The sequence below is a fragment of the Cervus canadensis genome, chromosome 32, assembly GCF_019320065.1.
Source record: "Cervus canadensis isolate Bull #8, Minnesota chromosome 32, ASM1932006v1, whole genome shotgun sequence".
NCBI classification, from domain to species: Eukaryota; Metazoa; Chordata; class Mammalia; order Artiodactyla; family Cervidae; genus Cervus; species Cervus canadensis.
This window is the reverse complement of record NC_057417.1, coordinates 27,330,242-27,349,827: the sequence shown is the minus strand read 5'-3', so window position 1 is coordinate 27,349,827 and position 19,586 is coordinate 27,330,242. Positions and strand designations below refer to the sequence as shown.

General features: G+C 56.4%; 2 protein-coding genes across 2 annotated transcripts in view; one reads left to right on the top strand and one right to left on the bottom strand.

The window, feature by feature from the left end:
• The first annotated feature begins 10,193 nt into the window (after positions 1–10,193).
• Positions 10,194–16,199, top strand: FZD9 (frizzled class receptor 9). Its single transcript, XM_043454959.1, has 2 exons — positions 10,194–13,898; positions 14,426–16,199. The coding sequence occupies exon 1, from the start codon at positions 10,451–10,453 to the stop codon at positions 12,218–12,220; it is 1,770 nt and encodes a 589-aa protein (XP_043310894.1). The 5' UTR covers positions 10,194–10,450; the 3' UTR covers positions 12,221–13,898; positions 14,426–16,199.
• A 137-nt stretch (positions 16,200–16,336) lies between these two features.
• The window catches only part of BAZ1B (bromodomain adjacent to zinc finger domain 1B), a 54,242-nt gene continuing 50,992 nt past the window's right edge, over positions 16,337–19,586 (bottom strand). The window contains exons 18-19 of the mRNA XM_043454958.1: positions 18,745–18,848; positions 16,337–18,489 (exon numbers count right to left, since the gene is read on the bottom strand). Coding sequence (XP_043310893.1) covers positions 18,132–18,489; positions 18,745–18,848 — 462 coding nt within the window. The 3' untranslated portion in view covers positions 16,337–18,131. The remainder of the gene's footprint in view (positions 18,490–18,744; positions 18,849–19,586) is intronic.

Sequence of the window (19,586 nt, the reverse complement as noted above, 5' to 3'; positions counted from 1 at the left end):
GCCATAAATATCAATCTTGTTTAATTTTGCTCATTTCCAAACTTTGTATAAACAAACCACGCTTTCTATTTGGCCCGGCACCCTTCACTCAGGAGTGTGATTGAAGGGCTCGCTGTCTCGGTGCCCGTCGCTGCATTTCATTGCTCTGTAGATTCTTTCTTGATGTACTCTAAAGAGAATTTATAATGAAACAAGAACAGGATGATGTAAGAGAAAAAAGTAGAGAACAAGAAAGGGCTCTTGCAAATTAGAAATATGATAGTTAAAGTAAAAAGGAGAAGGAGAAATAAATAGTAACGTGAAGTAGAAAGATAAAGATGATGAAACTTCCCAGGAATCCACTAAAAAGATCAAGGGGTAGATGTTAGATGGAAAAGGCGATTCGAGATGAACCCAGGAGATCCAGCGTCCACCTCAGAGGCCTGTGCATTGGGCTCCGTGGGCACCACGCCAGGCCTGCAGCATTTCTGGGGGCCCACCAAAAGGCTCTCTCTTAAAATCGGGATAAAGGTAAACCAATTTTAGGTCAAAAAGTGTTTTTATAAATAATATATTTGTCTTTGTACTAGTGTGGTCATAAAATACAATCTTTAAAAGTTTATTTTTATTGGAGGAAGGGACCCGGGAAAGCACAAGTGCCTGAAGATTGTGAAAATCACAATGCAGCTGCAATGTGGCCCCGACGACAGCCCGGCTTCAAGCGGCAGCCTGAGACCGCAGCTCACCCCGGAGTCCTGGAGAGCCGAGTGGAGGGTGCGTGTGTGCGGGGAGGAGGTGAGAACACGCCGGGTGTGGGCTGGCCGTGACCGCGGCACCGCTCGCCTGCAGAGCCCGGGGCAGCGCTGGGCAATGTACCCAGCCCTCCCGGCAGTCCCGGGATGTGGGCACGGCCAGAGTGTTCCCTCAACTGCTGGGAAAAGTGCAGCCCAGAGAGGCTGGGCAGAGTAGCTAAGGCGACAGCTGCTAGGCCGCCGCATCCAGAAACTGTGTCATCGCCTCCCATGGCCCAAACACCTCCAAGATACACCCGAGGTGTTCCCTGTGTGGGCGCCTGCGGAAATGGCAATAGCAGCAGCAGAAAAAGACCTGTGGGCAGGGGGCTGGGGGAGGGGGCCTCTGTCCTTCACTGGAAAACATCTCCCCTTGCCTCTCCCCACTGCACACTTGGGAAAAGCCTGGACTGGGGCAAGGGCCAGGAGAAGCCGAGATGGTTAGGGACCCACCCCTGCTCACGCGAGCTCCTGCTGCAGCCCTCAGCGGAGAGACCAGCGAGGTCTCAGACACACCGCCCGGGCTGGGGAGCAGTGGACCCATCTGGCGGGCTGACCTCAGAGAGAAGTGAGGCGGGCCACAGGCCCAGGGTCAGGAGGCCAGGGAACCAGCTCCACCTGGCAGCCTTCCAGGGCTCAGTCTCCTCCTCTGTAAAATGGGGGCAAACAAGGTCATGGGGTGAAAGGGCCTCCCTCAGCAGGCACAGGGGCTGTGCCGTGGAGAGCTGGGCTGCATGAGCGGGGACCCTGAGGGCAATGTCCACACCTTTCCCTCCACACATATCCACCCTGCTTAGGGACGACAGGGTCTGGGGAGGGTTAAAGGTCACCCTCCGCATCCGACAGGTCTCACTGGGCTCTGCCCTTGCCCCTTGAGTGGCCTGAAGCCAGCACCTGCGTCGGCTGCGGGTTTGGGGGGAGAGGAAGGGAAGGGAAGCGTTCCAGAACATGCTAGGGACAGCTCCGCTGGAGCCTCCCCCGGCAGTGTCAGGGCAGGGTGATGAGCTGAGGCCGTGGTCAGGGCCCAGGTGTCCTAGAGGCAGGTGACCTTCCCTGGGAGGGACCACGGGGGCCTACACCCAGCCTACAGCCTCAGACAGGGTGGGGTCCCAGACCCTCCAGGCACCTCCCCACACACACACCTCTGGGAGCAGAGTGAGGCCCACAATTCCTGGGAGAGCCTGGGCTCCGTCCGGGGCCCCTGGCTGGGCCAGGCACAGGGGTAGGGGGCGCCGGGCGTAGGGGTGGGGCCGGCAGAGGCCAGGCTGGGCCTCTTTCCTCCCAGCTCGGCAGCTGAGGTTATTTTTTTCCCCTCGGCTGCTGCTGAATTTCTCTTCGAGTTGGATAAATAAGAAGCAGGATCCAAGGTCAACGAAACAGGAGCCCGAGCGGCCGCACAAAAGCAGCTTTCAGAAGTGGCAGGCCAGTCCCAGCCGCAGGGTGGCCACAGCGCCCCTGCAGGGCCGGGGGGCATGCAGGACGGGCTCCCCGGAGGTGGGGGTGAGCCTCTGGGCTCGCAGACGCCACACTCCTTCCCAGCAGCTCCCCTGGAGCCCCAGCCTCAAACGCCTGCCTCGTTTCCAGGACCCACACGCTTGTCACTTCTGTCCCAGCCCACCCCCAGCAGAGCCCATGCCTGTCCTTTGCCCCTGACAGCATGCTGCACAGGCCGTGTAAAGCCCTCCCTCCCTTAAAACCTTCCTCCCGCGGCCGGAGGGTCAATCCCGGCTTTCCGGCCCCTCAGCTGTGGGCCCCAGGAGTCTGCTTCTGTTTTCTCTCCGAAGCTTTTGCAAAGGCTGTTCCCTCTGTCTGGAACACCCCCGTCTCCTGCCAGCCACCCCCCGGGCTATGTGATGCCCGCCCCCGGCTTCTCTCTAGTCACGGACACCAGCTGACCCCAGAGTGATGGCCACGCAGAGGGCAGCTTCACCTCGAGCGCCCAGAGCCCAGCCCAGTCTGTGCTGAGGGCACAAAGGAGGTGCCCAATTAACGTTTCCTGTTCCAGATTCCCATAGCGTCATGCTAACCTTCCACTTATAGCAACTAAATGCAGACTAATCTGTAGTGACAGCAGTTTGTGGCCACCTGGAGATGTGAGGGAGGGGACAAAAAACTTTTGGAGGGGAAGAATGTGATTTTTAAATTTTTAATCCAATGCTGTCACTTGCCTGAAGCAAGTTTCTTCCATCCTTTCTAAGCCTGTTTCCTCATCTGACATTTGGGATAGTAACCACTTCATGAGGTGTTACAAGGATTAAATCGAGATGTAAATTAATACTTAATAAATGGTAGTTTTCTTAAGCTCATGTCATACTATACTGGCCATATATTAATACATATACCAGTTATTAACATTTTATTAGGGACTTCCCTGTAGCTCAGATGGTAAAGAATCTACGTGCAATGCAAGAGACCCGGGTTTAATCCCTGGTCGGGACAATCCCCTGGAGAAGGAAATAGCAACCCACTCCAGTATTCTTGCCTGGAGAGTCGCACAGACAGAGGAGCCTGGTGGGCTACAGTCAAGGGGGTGGCAAAGAGATGGACCCGACTAAGCAACTAACACACATGCACAATGTTTTATTAATAATGTACTGCTTCACAGCTATGTACTACTTCACAGTAGAAGATAATGATTATCTGGATCAATTGTGATGATTTCCCAAAGATATCCTTATATCAAAACTCATCAAATTGGAAAAAAAAAACCTCATCCAGTTGAACACTTTAAATATGTGCAAGCTAATTGCACATGTTAAATATGTGTAAGCTAATAAGTGTTAGTTGCTCAGTCGTGTCCGACTCTTTATGACCCCATGGACTGTAGCCCACCAGTCTCCTCCTGTCCATGGAATTCTCCCAGCAAATATGCTGAAGTGGGTTACTATTTCCTTCTCCAGGGATCTTCCCGATCCAGGACTGAACCCCGGTCTCCTGCATTGCAGGCAGATTCTTTACCATCTGAGCCACCAGGGAAAGTGCACCTCAGTAATGTTGTAAAACAATTCAAAGACCCATTGACCCATTGAATTCTCAGACTATGCTATGCAAATAAAAGCACAAGTACGCTCAGGTCCGGGGTTTGTTTTCTGTAAAGGTAATAAATGTTTTTGGCTTTGGGGCCATTTGGTCTCTTATCATAACTCCTCAACTCCGCAGGTGTAACCGGAAATCAACTATAGAGTCTACATAAACCAATGAGTGTGGCTATATTCCAATAAAATTTTATTTATAAAAACAGACAGCAGGCCAGATTTAGACTATGGGCCAGTTTGCAGATCCTGACTCTAGATACATTTTCCCACGTTGAGATTGTAACAGCAACAACCTAATTATCTATTCACAGGGGGACTGGCTGAATTCTTCATAATAAACCCACACCGTGGAAATCAGAAAAACTACTAAAAACGATGGGGTGGATCTTGTGTGTTGACCTGGAAAGACATTCATGAGAAATTATTTTTCAGATATTTTATTGCAAAAAAATGTAAAAATATACAGAAAATTTAAACAACGTTCATAGTGAACACTTGAATGCCCACCATGAGATTCTACCTTTATTTTACTGCACTTCTTATCGTATCACCCATTTCTCCATGATAGATTCTTGGGTGAGAAAAATAAGATATAAAATGTACAATATTAATTCACTTTCAATAAAAGAAAAGATCGGAAAAGACTGCACCATGTATATTTGTGTTTGTAAAGTCTAGAAAAAAGTATCAGAAGAGATGCCTGAACTTTTTTTTTAATTGAAGTATAGTTCATTTATAATGTTGTGTTCATTTCAGGTGTGAAACACAGTGATTCCGTTATATAGATAACTATATACCTATAGTTTTAGCTATAGCTAGTTATATAGCTATAGTTATAGCTAGTGGAGGTGATGGAATTCCAGTTGACCTATTTCAAATCTTAAAAGATGATGCTGTGAAAGTGCTGCACTCAATATGCCAGCAAATTTGGAAAACTCAGCAGTGGCCACAGGACTGGAGGTCAGTTTTCATTCCAGTGCTAAAGAAGGCTCAAACTACCGCACAGTTGCACTCATCTCACACGCTAGTAAAGTAATGCTCAAAATTCTCCAAGCCAGACTTCAACAATACATGAACCATGAACTTTCAGATGTTCAAACTGGTTTTAGAAAAGGCAGAGGAACCAGAGATCAAATTGCCAACATCCACTGGATCATTGAAAAAGCAAGAGAGTTCCAGAAAAACATCTATTTCTGCTTTATTGACTATGCCAAAGCCTTTGACTGTGTGGATCACAATAAACTGTGGAAAATTCTGAAAGAGATAGGCATACCGGACCACCTGACCTGCCTCTTAAGAAACCTGTATGCAGGGCAGGAAGCACCAGTTAGAACTGGACACGGAACAACAGACTGGTTCCAAATAGGAGAAGGAGTACGTCAAGGTTGTATATTGTCAACCTGCTTATTTAACTTATATGCACAGTATATCATGAGAAACGCTGGGCCGGATGAAGCACAAGCTGGAATCAAGATTGTCAGGAGAAATATCAATAACCTCAGATATGCAGATGACACCACCCTTATGACAGAAGGTGAAGAAGAACTAAACAGCCTCTTGATGAAAGTGAAAAAGGAAATGAAAAAGTTGGCTTAAAGCTCAACATTCAGAAAACTAAAATCATGGCACCCGGTCCCATCACTTCATGGCAAATAGATGGGGAAACAGTGGAAACAGTGGCAGACTTTATTATTTTGGGCTCCAAAATCATTGCAGATGGTGACTGCAGCCATGAAATTAAGACACCTACTCCTTGGGAAGGAAAGTTATGACCAACCTAGACAGCATATTAAAAAGCAGAGACATTACTTTGCCAACAAAGGTCTGTCTAGTCAAGGCTATGGTTTTTCCAGTAACCATGTATGGATATGAGAGTTGGACTATAAAGAAAGCTAAGCGCCGAAAAATTGATACTTTTGAACTGTGGTGTTGGAGAAGACTCTTGAGAGTCCCTTGGACTGCAAGCAGATCCAACCAGTCCATCCTAAAGGAAATCAGTCCTGGGTGTTCATTGGAAGGACTGGTGTTGAAGCTGAAACTCCAATACTCTGGCCACCTGATGCGAAGAGCTGATTCATTTGAAAAGACCCTGTATCTGTGTATCTTCTTTGGAGAAATGTCTATTTAGATCTTCTGCCCATTTTTTGGTTGGGCTTTTTTTTTTTTTTTAATTGAGCTGTGTGGTCTGTTGCTTTCTAAAATAATTTTATTTATTTATTTTTGACTGTACTGGGTCTTTGTTGCTGTGTGGGCATTTCTCTAGTTACAGAGAGAGGAGGCTGTTCTCTAGTTGAGGTGCTCGGGCTTCTCACTGCAGTGGCTTCTCTTGCTGCGGAGCACGGGCCCAGGGCATTCGGGCTTCAGTAGCTGCAGCGTATGGGTTCAGCAGTTGCTGTTCCCGGGCTCTAGAGCCCAGTCTCAGTAGTTGTGGCGCACAGGCTTAGTCGCTCTGCAGCACGTGGGGTCTTCCTGGACCAGAGATCAAACTTGTGTTCCCCGTAGGTGGATTCTTTACCACTCAGCTCCCAGGAAAGCCCTCTGTTTGTTTCTTTTGGAAATTCAGCAAGAGGTACTTCAACCCCTGATACTGATGACCTGAGGGCAAGGGTTCAAGGGAATTAGTTATGGAAATTTTTAAAATGCTTCTTTAGTAAGAATGGAACAGTCTAGTCCAGCCCTTGACCTCCTAATAAAGGGACCCTGAGTCAGATCCAGGGCTGGAGCTTGCCCTGGGCCTGGGTGAGTGTGTGCACACACAGTTAACTTGCCCCAGGCCCGCACGCCCAGCACACACACATGCTGGCGCCCACTGCTGTCTGCCCGGGCTGCGGCGTCACTCCCCTCGCTCCCCCCACCTCCAGGAGCAGATGTGCGCCAGTGTTGCACCCTCTGGGCCCCTCATCACCATCAGCAGCCCCTCTGGGGATGTCCCGGGCACTGGAGGAGGTGCGGGATGGCCCTCCTCCTGGTTCCTGCTTCCTCACACAGACGACTCTGTCTCCCAGGGTCCTATCCTTCCCCAACTTCAGGCTCCACTTGCATGCAGCCTCTTCCAGAAGGATCTCTGGCCACCTCTTCTTCATGACATCCTTTTCATTCAACAAACATTTACGGGCGCCTCCTCTAGGCTAGGCAGCAAGACACCCAGGAGCAGGGCCCGCCCAGCCCACTGACCTCCAGAGCCTCCCAGGTTTGTGGGGAGACAGGCATGGTATGGTGGCGGCAGGCATGGAAGCAGGCACCAAGGCCATAGGGCAGGAGGAGGCATGTCAGAGTCAAGTTGGGGAAGGGTCAGGATGTGTCCAGTGTGGGTGTGATGGCTGTGATCAGGGAAGATGTGGTAGGAAGGGCCTCCTGGAGTGTGGGAAGACTAGAGGGCTGGGGTGGGGGACACAGGTCAGGAGGGTGTCCCCTCCCACTTAGGCAGGGCAGCTCATTGGCTCACAGCCAAGAGCCCCCAGGAAGGGAGCGTTCTCCCCCAGGAGGAGGAGTGAGAAGGGGGTCTGTTCCCACCTCACCGACTCTGGCCCCCTCTGCCCAGGGAGCGGGGGCGGGGGTGGGCACTGATGGCAATCACCCTCCTCCTGGTCCCCTCCAGTCCTCCTCATAGTCTCCTTTTCAGTGAGTGCCTGGCGTATTGTTCTGCCTTTGTAAAGAGGGGGATCGGGTGACAAAGCAGGGTGGGTGGGCAGGCGGCCCAAGAGGCCTCTTCTCTCCCAGGCAGCATCTGCATGGGGGAGGGGCGTTTCCACCACTCCCCCCCACCTCTGGCTTCCCAGGAGCAGCTGTTGTCATGGTGACAAGCCTGGCATCCCATGGCTCCGGGGGCATCCTCCCCACTATGTCTGCCAGAGGAAGGGCCCCTGGCCTCTTCTTTACCCTGGTTGGGGGCAGAGGCACACAAAAAAACCTGGATCCCAGACCAGTCGTAGCAGGGGGAAGCCTCCAGCCTTCTCTGCCTCTCAACCCAGCTGCCTGCAGCGGGGCAGCTCCAAAGCCCCTGCTTCCTACAGACCCTGTGAGGTGGGGGCTCAGCCCATGCACCACTCTCATCCATGCATCTGTGTCTCCTTGGGGCAAGACACAGAGAAAAATAAAGTGTCCCCAGGGTCCTTGAGCAGCTGCTGGCATTGGGGCAGAGTGGGGGATGAACGGAAGGCTAACAGCACGTGAGTGGACAAGTGGCAACGGTGAGTGGGCCAGGACTCTGGCCCGCAGAGCAGAGCCTCCAGCCCTGTCCTCGAGAGCTGGGGTCTGCCCCAGGAGGCCGGTGTGCCCAACAGAGCAGAAAAGGGCCTTTGGGCCAGGGAGATTGAAGGCATGACGTGGCCTGGGTTCCAAGGAGTTAGGCATGGCAGGAGAGGAAGAGGTAGGTGGGGGCTATACCTGGAAAAGCTCTTGCTGCCAACTCCAGGGGCATGGCCTTCACCGTGGGCTACAGGAAGTTGTCAGTGGCATTTTGGGAACCTCCTTGACTAGGGCGTCAAAGTCAGGTCCTTGTTTCAAAGTTACCCTATTCCTGTGCTGCCTCTTTGGGGCGATCAGGAGCTTGCCACTTCAGCTGTCACAGCCCAGGTGGGCCAAGGACGCATCTCATACTGAGAACAGGGCTTGCTGCATCTCCACGGAGTCCCAACCTCTCGGATCCTCCTCCTCCCTTCCCTGCTCCAGCGCCGCTCCCGGGGCACTGGTTACGGCTGCTGCCCCGGCTCCTTGCTGCACAAACCCCCTCACGTGCCAGCTCTCCAGCAGGGCAGTGTTGGCCAGGCAGGGCCAGTCAGGGAGGTGCCCTCATGCTGGTGGCGACAGGCAGCCTTATGCAGTGGAAGAGCCTGAATGCCGACCCTGACCCTTGTGAACTGTGTATTCCCAGGCAAATGTCTTGAGTTTTCTGAACCTCAATTTCTCCTCTGTAAAATGGGCACAGAATTCCTTGCAGGGCTGTTATGAGAGTTTAAAAGTTCACTGTGTAAAACACCTGGCCCTGGGCCCACCTGGCTCACCTTAGGTCTTTGACCAGTTTCCTAGGCCCCCTGCAGCGCAGGTCTCTCCCTCAGCCCTTCATCCACTGAGCATCCCTGAGCAGCTGCTAGGGCTGGACCTATGCCAAGAGCTCACGTGGAATCTGAGTCTTCCAGGTACATCTAGGCCAAATGGGTGAGGGCAGACGGGGGTGGGCCAGGAGGAGGGAGGCAGTTTCTAAGGGAGCTCCAGACCAGAACAGGGCCCCTTGGGTGGCCTCCCGGATGGGACTTGGGTTTCACCCACAAAGCTACCTGGGAACCGTGGTGGAGCCCTGGCTGGGCAGAGGTGGGAGGGCAGAGGGCCTCTGGGGCCCCAGGAAGCCCCCGGCAATCCCAGCCTCTTAGAAACACCTTCCCGACCTGAGTGGGGATGAGGGGGGTTATGTGGGCAGCTCAGGGGTCACAGCCTCAGACCCCACACACTCACTGTCACCTGTTATTGGCAGGGTGAGCCTAGGACTGCCTTGATGGTTCCATCTGTGCAAAGGGAAGAACAGGCCTCTCTCCTCCTCCTGTTCAGGTGCCGCCATGGAAGCAGACTGAGTAATAGTCTGGTAGCATCCTGACAGCTGTCAGGTGAGGAGGGTGTGAGCTGAACTGAAATGTTCCATGGCTGTCACCGTACCTGGCCCCTTACTCTGCAGGCGCAGCAGGAAGCAGGGGGCTCGCGGGAGGGGGATGGTGAAAGCGGCAGGCTTCCTGGGCAGAGAGGAGTTCTTAGCGGAGACCGTGTACCAAGGGGGTGCAGAGGAGGGGAGGGGGCAGAAGGAGGCTGGGTTTTCAGGCGGTCCCGAGGTGTCAAGGGGGCAGGTGGATTGCGAAGAGGCCATGAGCTCAAGTGCGCAGCGTGACGGGTAAGCAGCCCGCGCGAGCCACAGGTGAATTCATTTTGACGGGATTATCTGCCTGTTTTACAGAAACGAAAACAGGCTCAAAGCGAAGAGCCCAGAGCTACACGCAACTAGTGAAGAGGCGGAGAGGCTGCGCTCGAACTGTCCCAGAGTCCAAGGTCGAGGCGTCCCAGGCGTGGAAGCCTTAGAAGTGGTCCCGCCTGGGGAAGAACATAGGTGACGCGGTACGGGGGGCAGGGAAATCCTCCGGCTGACTGTCCTGTCCCGGAGAGAGGTTGGGCTGCAACCCCTCAGAAAGGGGAGAACCGTCTGTGAGCGGGCAGACGAGGTCACTACTCGTATACCCCACCCCGCCAGACCGCGCCCGGGTTGGTCCTGCAGTGCAGCGCAGCTGCGAGGCGCGGCGCCTTTAAAGCCCGCCGGGGGGCGTTCCGGGGACGCGCGGAGGCCCCGCCCCTGGGCGTGTCCGCCAGGCGCCCCGCCCCGAGGCTTGTAGCCGCGGCCCCGGGAGGCGGCGCCTGCTCCCACTCCGCGGCCGTTCGAGTAGCGGCGGCGGCGGCGGCGGCGGCGGCGGTGGCGGCTCGGCGCCTCCTTTCCCTCAGGCGGCTTCCCCACGCGCTGCCCAGGGCGCCCGGCCGCGCAGGGACACACGCGGCCGGCTCCGCTATGGCCCGCACCCCGCGACGTGGCGAGCGGGCACGGGGGCGCCGGACGGCGCGGCCCGAGTGAGGCGGGGCCGCCCTCCCCGCCCTCGGCCGGGACCGCCCGGGATGGCCGTGCCGCCGCTCCGCCGGGCGCTGCTGCTGTGGCAGCTGCTGGCTGCGGGCGGCGCGGCGCTGGAGATCGGCCGCTTCGACCCGGAGCGCGGGCGCGGGCCGGCGCCGTGCCAGGTGGTGGAGATCCCCATGTGCCGCGGCATCGGCTACAACCTGACCCGCATGCCCAACCTGCTGGGCCACACGTCGCAGGGCGAGGCGGCCGCCGAGCTGGCCGAGTTCGCGCCGCTGGTGCAGTACGGCTGTCACAGCCACCTGCGCTTCTTTCTGTGCTCGCTCTACGCGCCCATGTGCACCGACCAGGTCTCGACGCCCATCCCCGCCTGCCGGCCCATGTGCGAGCAGGCGCGCCTGCGCTGCGCGCCCATCATGGAGCAGTTCAACTTCGGCTGGCCGGACTCGCTGGACTGCGCCCGGCTGCCCACGCGCAATGACCCGCACGCGCTCTGCATGGAGGCGCCGGAGAACGCCACGGCCGGCCCCACCGAGCCCCACAAGGGCCTGGGCATGCTGCCCGTGGCGCCGCGGCCCGCGCGGCCCCCCGGCGACGCCCTCCCGGGCGCCGGCGGCACCTGCGAGAACCCGGAGAAGTTCCAGTACGTGGAGAAGAGCCGCTCGTGCGCGCCGCGCTGCGGGCCAGGCGTCGAGGTGTTCTGGTCGCGGCGCGACAAGGACTTCGCGTTGGTCTGGATGGCCGTGTGGTCAGCGCTGTGCTTCTTCTCCACCGCCTTCACCGTGCTCACCTTCCTGCTGGAGCCGCACCGCTTCCAGTACCCGGAGCGCCCCATCATCTTCCTCTCCATGTGCTACAACGTCTACTCGCTGGCCTTCCTGATCCGGGCGGTGGCTGGGGCCCAGAGCGTGGCCTGCGACCAGGAGGCGGGTGCGCTCTACGTGATCCAGGAGGGCCTGGAGAACACGGGCTGCACCCTCGTCTTCCTGCTGCTCTACTACTTCGGCATGGCCAGCTCGCTCTGGTGGGTGGTGCTGACCCTCACCTGGTTCCTGGCCGCAGGCAAGAAGTGGGGCCACGAGGCCATCGAGGCCCATGGCAGCTACTTCCACATGGCAGCCTGGGGCCTGCCAGCCCTCAAGACCATTGTTATCCTGACGCTGCGCAAGGTGGCGGGGGATGAGCTGACCGGGCTCTGTTACGTGGCCAGTATGGACGCAGCGGCGCTCACGGGCTTCGTGCTGGTGCCCCTGTCCTGCTACCTGGTGCTGGGCACGAGCTTCCTCCTGACTGGCTTCGTGGCCCTCTTCCACATCCGCAAGATCATGAAGACCGGGGGCACCAACACGGAGAAGCTTGAGAAGCTCATGGTCAAGATTGGGGTCTTCTCCATCCTTTATACCGTGCCTGCCACCTGCGTCATTGTGTGCTATGTCTACGAACGCCTCAACATGGACTTCTGGCGCCTGCGGGCCACAGAGCAGGCCTGCTCGGTGGCCCCCATGCCCGGCGGCCGGAGGGACTGCTCACTGCAAGGGGGCTCGGTGCCCACCGTGGCTGTCTTTATGCTCAAAATCTTCATGTCGCTCGTGGTGGGCATCACCAGCGGCGTCTGGGTGTGGAGCTCCAAGACTTTCCAGACCTGGCAGAGCCTGTGCCACCGCAAGATGGCAGCTGGCCGGGCCCGGGCAAAGGCCTGCCGGGCCCCCGGGGGCTATGGCCGGGGCAGCCACGGCCACTATAAGGCCCCCACTGTGGTCTTGCACATGACTAAGACAGATCCTTCTCTGGAGAACCCTACACACCTCTAGGGACACAGGCCTGCGTGGGGCGGCTGTGGCCCCCTCCTCGCCACCCCCTCCAGAGGAGACAGCTGACTAGCAGCTGCCCAGCTGTCAAGGTCAGGCAAGTGAGTGTGAGGGGCCGAGGAGCAGGGCAGGAGCCTCCTTCAACCCTCACTCGTTGGGACCCACTGAGGCTACTCCCCTGCTGCCTAGTGCAAGGGGCTGGGCCTGGCTGAGTCCCCACCGGGACCTGGGGGGGCACGTGGAGAGGAGGAGGGGCAGAAGGGGGTGTGGCCCAGCAGTTTATTTAATGATGTAATTTATTGTGGAGTTTCTCTGGAAGCTGTGACTGGAATAAACCCCCGTGTGGCAGTGCTGCGTCTTCTGTGGACTGGAAAGGGGGACGGTAGGACGGTGAGGGCCCTGGGGGAGCCTTTCCCTGTGAGCGGAGCTGGGAGTGGGCCTTCTGGCTTTCCATCAATCAGGGGAACACCCCGCCGGGGAAACAGCTGTGTTTTGCAGGAACCCCGGATTCTGCGGTGGGTGTGTGCTCCCCTTGGCTCCGTTCGGTGGCCCGCTTGCCTGTCTGAGCCCTGGGTTCCTGCTTCCCAGAGTGAGACGGGGATGTCTGCTGGGAGCAGTCAGGGAATCCCCTGGGATGACACGCCCCACTCTGGCCCCAGTGAGTCTGGCCTGTTTGGGAGCTGTGGGTAAGAGTGCTTTCCTCGACTTGCATAAAAAATGAGAGCATCAGCCTTTCTCTAAGGCTCCCTCGGAGGCTCTGTGTCTGCTCCCACTGGCTGGCTGGGCCCTCTGTTCTTTCCCCGCGCCTGAGGGCCGGGGCCCCAGACTGCCCTCACTGCCGCTCATGTGGCCGCTCACTCCTTGGGGCCTGTCAGGGCAGCCCCCCCGCAACCCCCGTCCTTCTGGGTGGAGATGGGGCTGGACTCTTGGACATCTATGGGCATCTTGGGAGCAGACACGGGCACAGAGACAGCCCTCGAGGAGGGTGGGGATTGGGTCCCCAGCTTCTAAAGGGCTGTGGAAAGACTGGAGGTGCTGAGCACAGCAGTGAGAAACGGGGCAGGTGTGTGCGCGTGGCTCCCTCCACAAGTAGCTCCCACGATCACGAACCCGGAGAGGAAGAGGTGCTGCGCTGACCTACGTGCCGGGGCGGCCCTGGGGCTGCCGGGACCTGCGCTACCTCCAAGTGTGGCCATCCCAGAAACCCTGGTCCCGTCTTAGGCTGGGCTGTGGCCGCTGTGACTCCAGCCGGGGGACGGGAGGCCCCGGGGTCCAGCCCGCTGCCAGTCAAGGGGAGCCCAAGGCCAACTGCTTCATACAGTAGAACCAAGCCCCCAAACCCAGGGCCTCTCGGGCCAGAGCCCTTCCTGCCCCAACCACCAATCACAGGAACAAGACAGACATCAAGTAGAGATCAAACAGATGGTGTCAGCTCCCTCAAGAGATGGAGAGAGGGCGGTCCCTCCCTGCAAGGAACAGCACTGACCCCTAAGGGGATTTTGCAACCCTTAATACTATGATTCTTGCAGGTGGAATCCTCCCCACCCCCGTCCTTCCGTTCTCATAGAGCACGGACAGCTAAGTCCTCATGTCTGCTTTGACCAGCAAAGTCAAGTGACCCAAACATTGCAACTTTTCCAGGGAGGGCCTATGACTGAGAAACAGAATGAGCTTATTGCAGGTGAGGGGGCCCAAGCTGGGAGCGAGGGGCTGTGGCTGCACTGGGTTAGGCTCACAGGCCTGCACTCGGGCGGGGGCAGAAGCCACAGGATGATTCTGGAAATGGGAGGAGAAAGGCAAGTGATGTGTATGGGCCAAGGGTGGAGGGCAGGGCGAGCATCAGGAGTGGCACCGGATCACCCAATCCCTTGCCAGTCAGTGGACACAGCGGGTGGAGGGCACTTGGCTGTGTCCTGCTCAGTGGAAACAAGACTGACTTCCAGGACAACTGGGACCGGAAGGGGAGGCAGTGTAACCAGGACGGACCCCAAGGGAGCTTTGCTTTGAGGCTAAGATGATTCACAGAGGCCAGGACCCAGGAAGGAGGGAGGGGAGGGCAGGCCTTGGCAGCTAGGGCTTCTCAGCCTGGGAGCTTGGGGCGACACTAATGAGAAGTCCCAGACCCTGAAGGACAGAGACGAAGGAAACATTTGATTCAAGCCCTTTTACAGAAGCCCTCCATCTCATCCTCCCCTGTCCATTTTTCAGACAAGGGCAGTGCCTGAAGGCCTTGGCTGGCTCAGGAGCACACAGCCAGGGAGACTGGCCTCCAGAGCTGCTGTGACTTCACACCATGGATTCCACCGGGCCGTGGGGTGAGATGGACACGGTGGGTGTTAACAACCTAGGGCAAATTCATCCAGAGGAACCTGCCCCACAGTGGGACCTCTCCCCACCCCCAAGAGACTCGAGCCCAAGAGAAGTGCCTCAGAAGCCATCACCCTCCAACCTGTGCACTGCGTGTCTCTGCCACTTCCCTCAGGGGCCTGGCAGCCCCACACAGGGCCCCTCAGAGCAGCACGTCTATGCGCGTGTCCACACCAGCCAAGCCTGAGTTTGTCCTTAACGGAACTTTTGAGCCCAGATGGCAGGCAGCAGAAGTTCCAGGGAAACAACGCGAAATTGCCTGGAGTCAGCAGGGGGAATCTTGACTGAGGTCAGACTGAGAGGTCCTGGGGGTCAGCAGCTGCCCCACTCCCTGCTCAGGCCCTCGGGAGGAGGACGCGCCCAGCAGTCCTGGTGTGAAAAGGCTTGGGTGTCCTGGGCAGGGGGAGCAATGAGTGACCTCCTACCAGGTTTGAGCGCCGGCCTCGGTATCCTGCTGAGGGGACCCTGGCTCTCAGGGCGGTGGGGGCCTGGTCCCCTAGTGAAGCACTGCCCGGAGTAGCTGCTTTGGAATCCAGCCACCAACTCGCTGCTACCTGACTGTCCCCTGCCCAGGAGACAGGATTTGAGGAGAAAGACAAGTAGGCAAGACGAGGGAGAGGTCTCCCTTGATTGCCAGAGTAATGGCCAGACCCCTGTCTTCAGGAAAAAAGTCATCTTGTCTCCATTTGCAGTAGTGGAGCCAAGTCAGGCTTGATTTCCCCCAAGGTCACAGCCTGCTAGGGCGGATGGGCTGGGCTGGTGGACTAGGATCAGGACACACACCCCGGGTGAGGTGACGGGGCCCGAGGCGCTGTCCTCGTGTGGCCTAAGAAGCCACCCCAGGAGCAGGACTTCACAGATGCGGGTGAGCTGGGGCTGCAGGGACCGCTCACAGGTAGCACAGCTCCTCCAGAGCCTGAGGGCTGCTCAAATCCAGCCTGACCTTGGGGCAAACCACTTCCTCCCTGTGGGACTGAGAATCCCCCAGTGCTCAGGCCTGGCTCACTGCCCACGCTCACCAAGGCCACAGAGGCAGTCAACGGCAGAACCCACACCCAGCGCTTAGGTTTCTCCTCGGATTTCGCCCTGTTTTTACCTTCTGCCGTCCCCGGCGCAGCGGTCGGGAACTGGTGGTCTCGCTGCTGTCACTGGGATCACGCCCTATGAAACCCCGGGGTTCCACAGGCAGGTTGCCAGCCAGCAGTGACCCACTCCAATCAACCAGTCTGACTAAAGAAAGGCTCCCGCGTAAAATATAAGTGAAGGCATCAGTAAGACCAGACTGGCTACACAGTGGAACTGCTGAAGCTGAGTAGGGGGAATTTGTTGTAATTCTGCTGTGCATGTTTCAAGTTTTCCTTGAAAACTGTTGTAAAATATCCAAAGCTTCCCCAAAATTAAGTCCTGAATGACCACAAATTCCCACAGTGAAGCCTTAAAAAAATTACTTTCTTCTAATTCCCAGAAGTTTCCAACAGGACTGGGTGGGGGGTGGGGGTGGGGTAGGGGTTTGAAATAGAGACAAGGCCAGGAGAGGCCTAAAGGCCACGGCTGCGATTGCCCAGGGCAGCAGAAGGCTGTGCTGGAAGCAAAGAAATGCAGTAGATGGATCTGACCTGTGGTCAAAAAGCCTGTAACCCAGAGGTCCTCTCCTGAAAAACGGCCTCGAAGAGTCCAAGGGAAAACGCGCTCAGGACATACTATCCACTGAGACCTCCAAGAGCACAAAGAAAAATTCACCAGAGTTGTCACTTCTTTATAAACACAAGTACATAATGTTTATTTGAAAGTCCAATTTATTACAAGTTTACCCTTTAATGGGGGCCTTCCTCCTTAAAGACACTTTAAAAAACAAGTAACTGAGGTGTCACTGAAGTGGGAACACAGAATTCTCACTGTGAACAAACAGACTGGCTCTAGGGCGAGAGGCAGGAAGGTGCTGGCGCGGGGCTGTGATGCTGCAACGTCAGCGCTGCCTCCCAGCCCGGGGGAGCCCAGCCGGCAGCCCCTGGGGCAAACCCCGAGGCGGCCCAGGCATGGGGACCACACCTGGACATTTCACTTTAACAGGCTTTAGTTCCGCGAGCTGCAGTCCCCTTGGTGGACTTCTTTTCCCTTCATTTGAATCGGTCCCGAAGCGCTTAGGTGCTCACGTTTTCCAAATTCAAAGTTGACAGAAAAGAAAATTAAACCCTGTTCTGCGTTTTTTTATCAAAATCTGCCATAAAAGGGAAAGAAGACTACAAAGGTGGCCTGAATGTGACGACTATAGCGCGAGATTCACCGCGGGAAGGGCCACAGAGCCCCCTGCTGCCCTCCGCCCCCGAGCCCAACACGGCGCTGAGATTCGGGTTCTCAGGTCGAAGCCTGAGGCCAGAGGAGCGCGGCAGGGGCGCTGCACACGGAGGCGGCGGAGGCGGCCGTCAGAGCGGCCGAGGGAGCGTCCACGAGCAGGTGGTCCCCACCGCCGGCCGAGGAGCCCCAGCCCACCTGCTCCAGAGGAGAGAGGGCAGGCTGAGGGAGGAGACCGGGCAAAGGAAAGCAAGCACGTTATCATAGAAACCGTACTGTACATGTGCCAAAGCGAGACGACAGATCTTTTTACAGATGTTCTTTATACAATATCACTGCTGAAACAAGCAACCTTTCATAACTAGAAAAGTCAATTAAAAAAAATTAAACATTTAAATTCTTCCTGCTTTTCTTCTGCTCCCCTAAGAGCTTGTCTGGTGTGTGGGTGGGCTGGGCTCCAACACCCCTCTGCCAGACCCATCAAAGGAAAGGTTATACACATGGTTACAAGCAGGGCTCCAGGCTCTGAGTGAAGTGCCTTAGGTTTTGTTTCAGGGGGCCAGGGGCGGGGCGAGAGCTGTCACAAAGAAGGGGAGGGGTACTCAGGAATGGCTGTAGGACATGTCCCTTTACTCTGCCAAGATCAACTCAACAGACCACAACTGTCTCATGATGCTGGTGAATACAGAACTCTGTATGGCACTCACTGATACTGTCAGCTGAGAGGGCGGGAGGGCGGGACGGAGAGACAGCATGGGCTTGAAGAAACAGGACTGTGTATAAATATAGATTTAAAAAATCGACACTACCTCCCCAGTTGGCCTGATTACCCTTCATCCTTCTACGTAATAGAGTAATCCCTCCCCTGGAGACCAGAGGGCTTGGCACTGCTGTGGCGGCCAAAGTGGGAGGGACCTTAGCAAAGAAGAAAGAAGAGGAACTGGGTTCACGAGAAAAGACTTGGACTCCTCCTGGAAACCCTCAAGAAGGGGGATTAAGGCCACCTCTCCCCACAGCATTTCTGGGCAAAGACCACCGACCCAGCAAGAGGCTCTCCAAAGTGCGCTGCCTGATTAAGGCCCACGGAGAGTTCTGGAGATGCGTGCGAGCTCGGGTGACAGGCATTCCCGGGCTCCCCGTGACCTCCTCCCGTCCACGTCCTTCTCCAGCTTCCTCTCTCGCCTCCCTCCCCCCTCCCCTGCTCTCTCCCTCGAGTCCCCCCCGACCTCAGCTCCCTTACCAGGGCCCTGCCTCTCTACTTCTTCTGTCTTCGTCCCCTGGACTGTCCAATGGGCTCTGGCTCACTGTCCCCCTCGTCTTCAGCAAGCCGGTCGGGAAACTTCTTGCGTTTCCTACGGACATACGGGTGGCCAGGAAGGTGTTTATGCAACAGAGCCACCAGACACTGTTCCGTCTTCACCATGCAGCTCAGCACGTGGCTGCCCCGGCAGTTGTAAAGCTCAGCGTTGGTAAACACTTGCTTCATGTCAGCAAGAAACTCCTGCACAGAGCGGTAGCCCCCACAGGAACATTTGCTCTGCATTGTCTGCAAGTCCATGGGGTGGGTAATGATGTCATAGTAGTCCTCAGCCTCATCTCTGGTCACGGGCTCCCTGGGAGAAGAACCAAATGGAGAGGTCAGTGCAGCCTTGAACCAGACAGAAACCTGGTTATCAAACGATGGACATCATCACATGTCTCACCGGAATGCCGAGCCCAGCCCACCAGCAGGAAGGCAGAGCGGGGGTATTCACTTGTGCTCAGAGTGGACTTCCGCCAGTCTGGAAGCTCACTTCCCCGCCCGCCACTGAGATGTGTCCCAGGGGCTCAGCTGCAAGGCTGGGCCGCTCCCCTGAGCCCCAGCTCACCTGAAGGGCCAGCTGAAGCGGTATTTCACTATCTTGTGGAGGATCTCTTCACACTTCTGCAGCTCCAGGCTTTGCCTCCGGGAGCTCCGTTTGGTCTGCAGTACCTGGAGCCAAAGAAAAAAGACAAGTTACCGCAGGGCTGAGAGCAGAGGAGACAGGACAGGAGGCACTGTAAGTGTCTCTGTATCTGCTTAAAAAGCAGAGAGTCAAGGTTAGCTATCTTCTTGGAACAGAGAAGATGGTCAAGATCATCTGACTTCCATCTAGGGAGCGCTCTGAGCCGGCGGGCATCAGCCCACCTGCCTCCCCCCGGGTGGACAGTGATCAAAGCAGAGGACAGGCAGCAGTGGCTGGGTCCCAGCAGTCCTGCCAGGGCCAGCGAGAGGGCCACTGTCCCCAGGAAGCTAGCCCTCTGAGAGCAGCTGGACCTGGGATTACGGTCACGCCGTGGATGAGTTTAAACAAGCAACTGCAGAATGCCAGGCAGGTTATGGGGACCACCTGCAGTCAATTTTGTGGGGGTGGGGATGTCTGAGGGAAGAAAAGTAAGAGGTACAGTTCTTTTCCTGGGCTCTCCCCTGAGAAGCCGCTAAGAGGCTAAAGAGAAAGGGGCAGGCCGCCTCTCCAGGTGGCGGGAATAGGCGTGACTCCCAGCCAGGAGCACAGAGTTGAAGGGATTGGGGCCAGGCCTACAGGAAGGGTGCTCACGGTGCCCGCTGAGCGTCCTGATGGCTTGCTTTAATGCCCCCAGCCCACCTCCAATTTGATCTGTCAAGCTTTTTGTTCTTTAAAACTCAAGTGAAATCCAAAGCAAGACTACTAAGATCACACTGGCTGAGGAG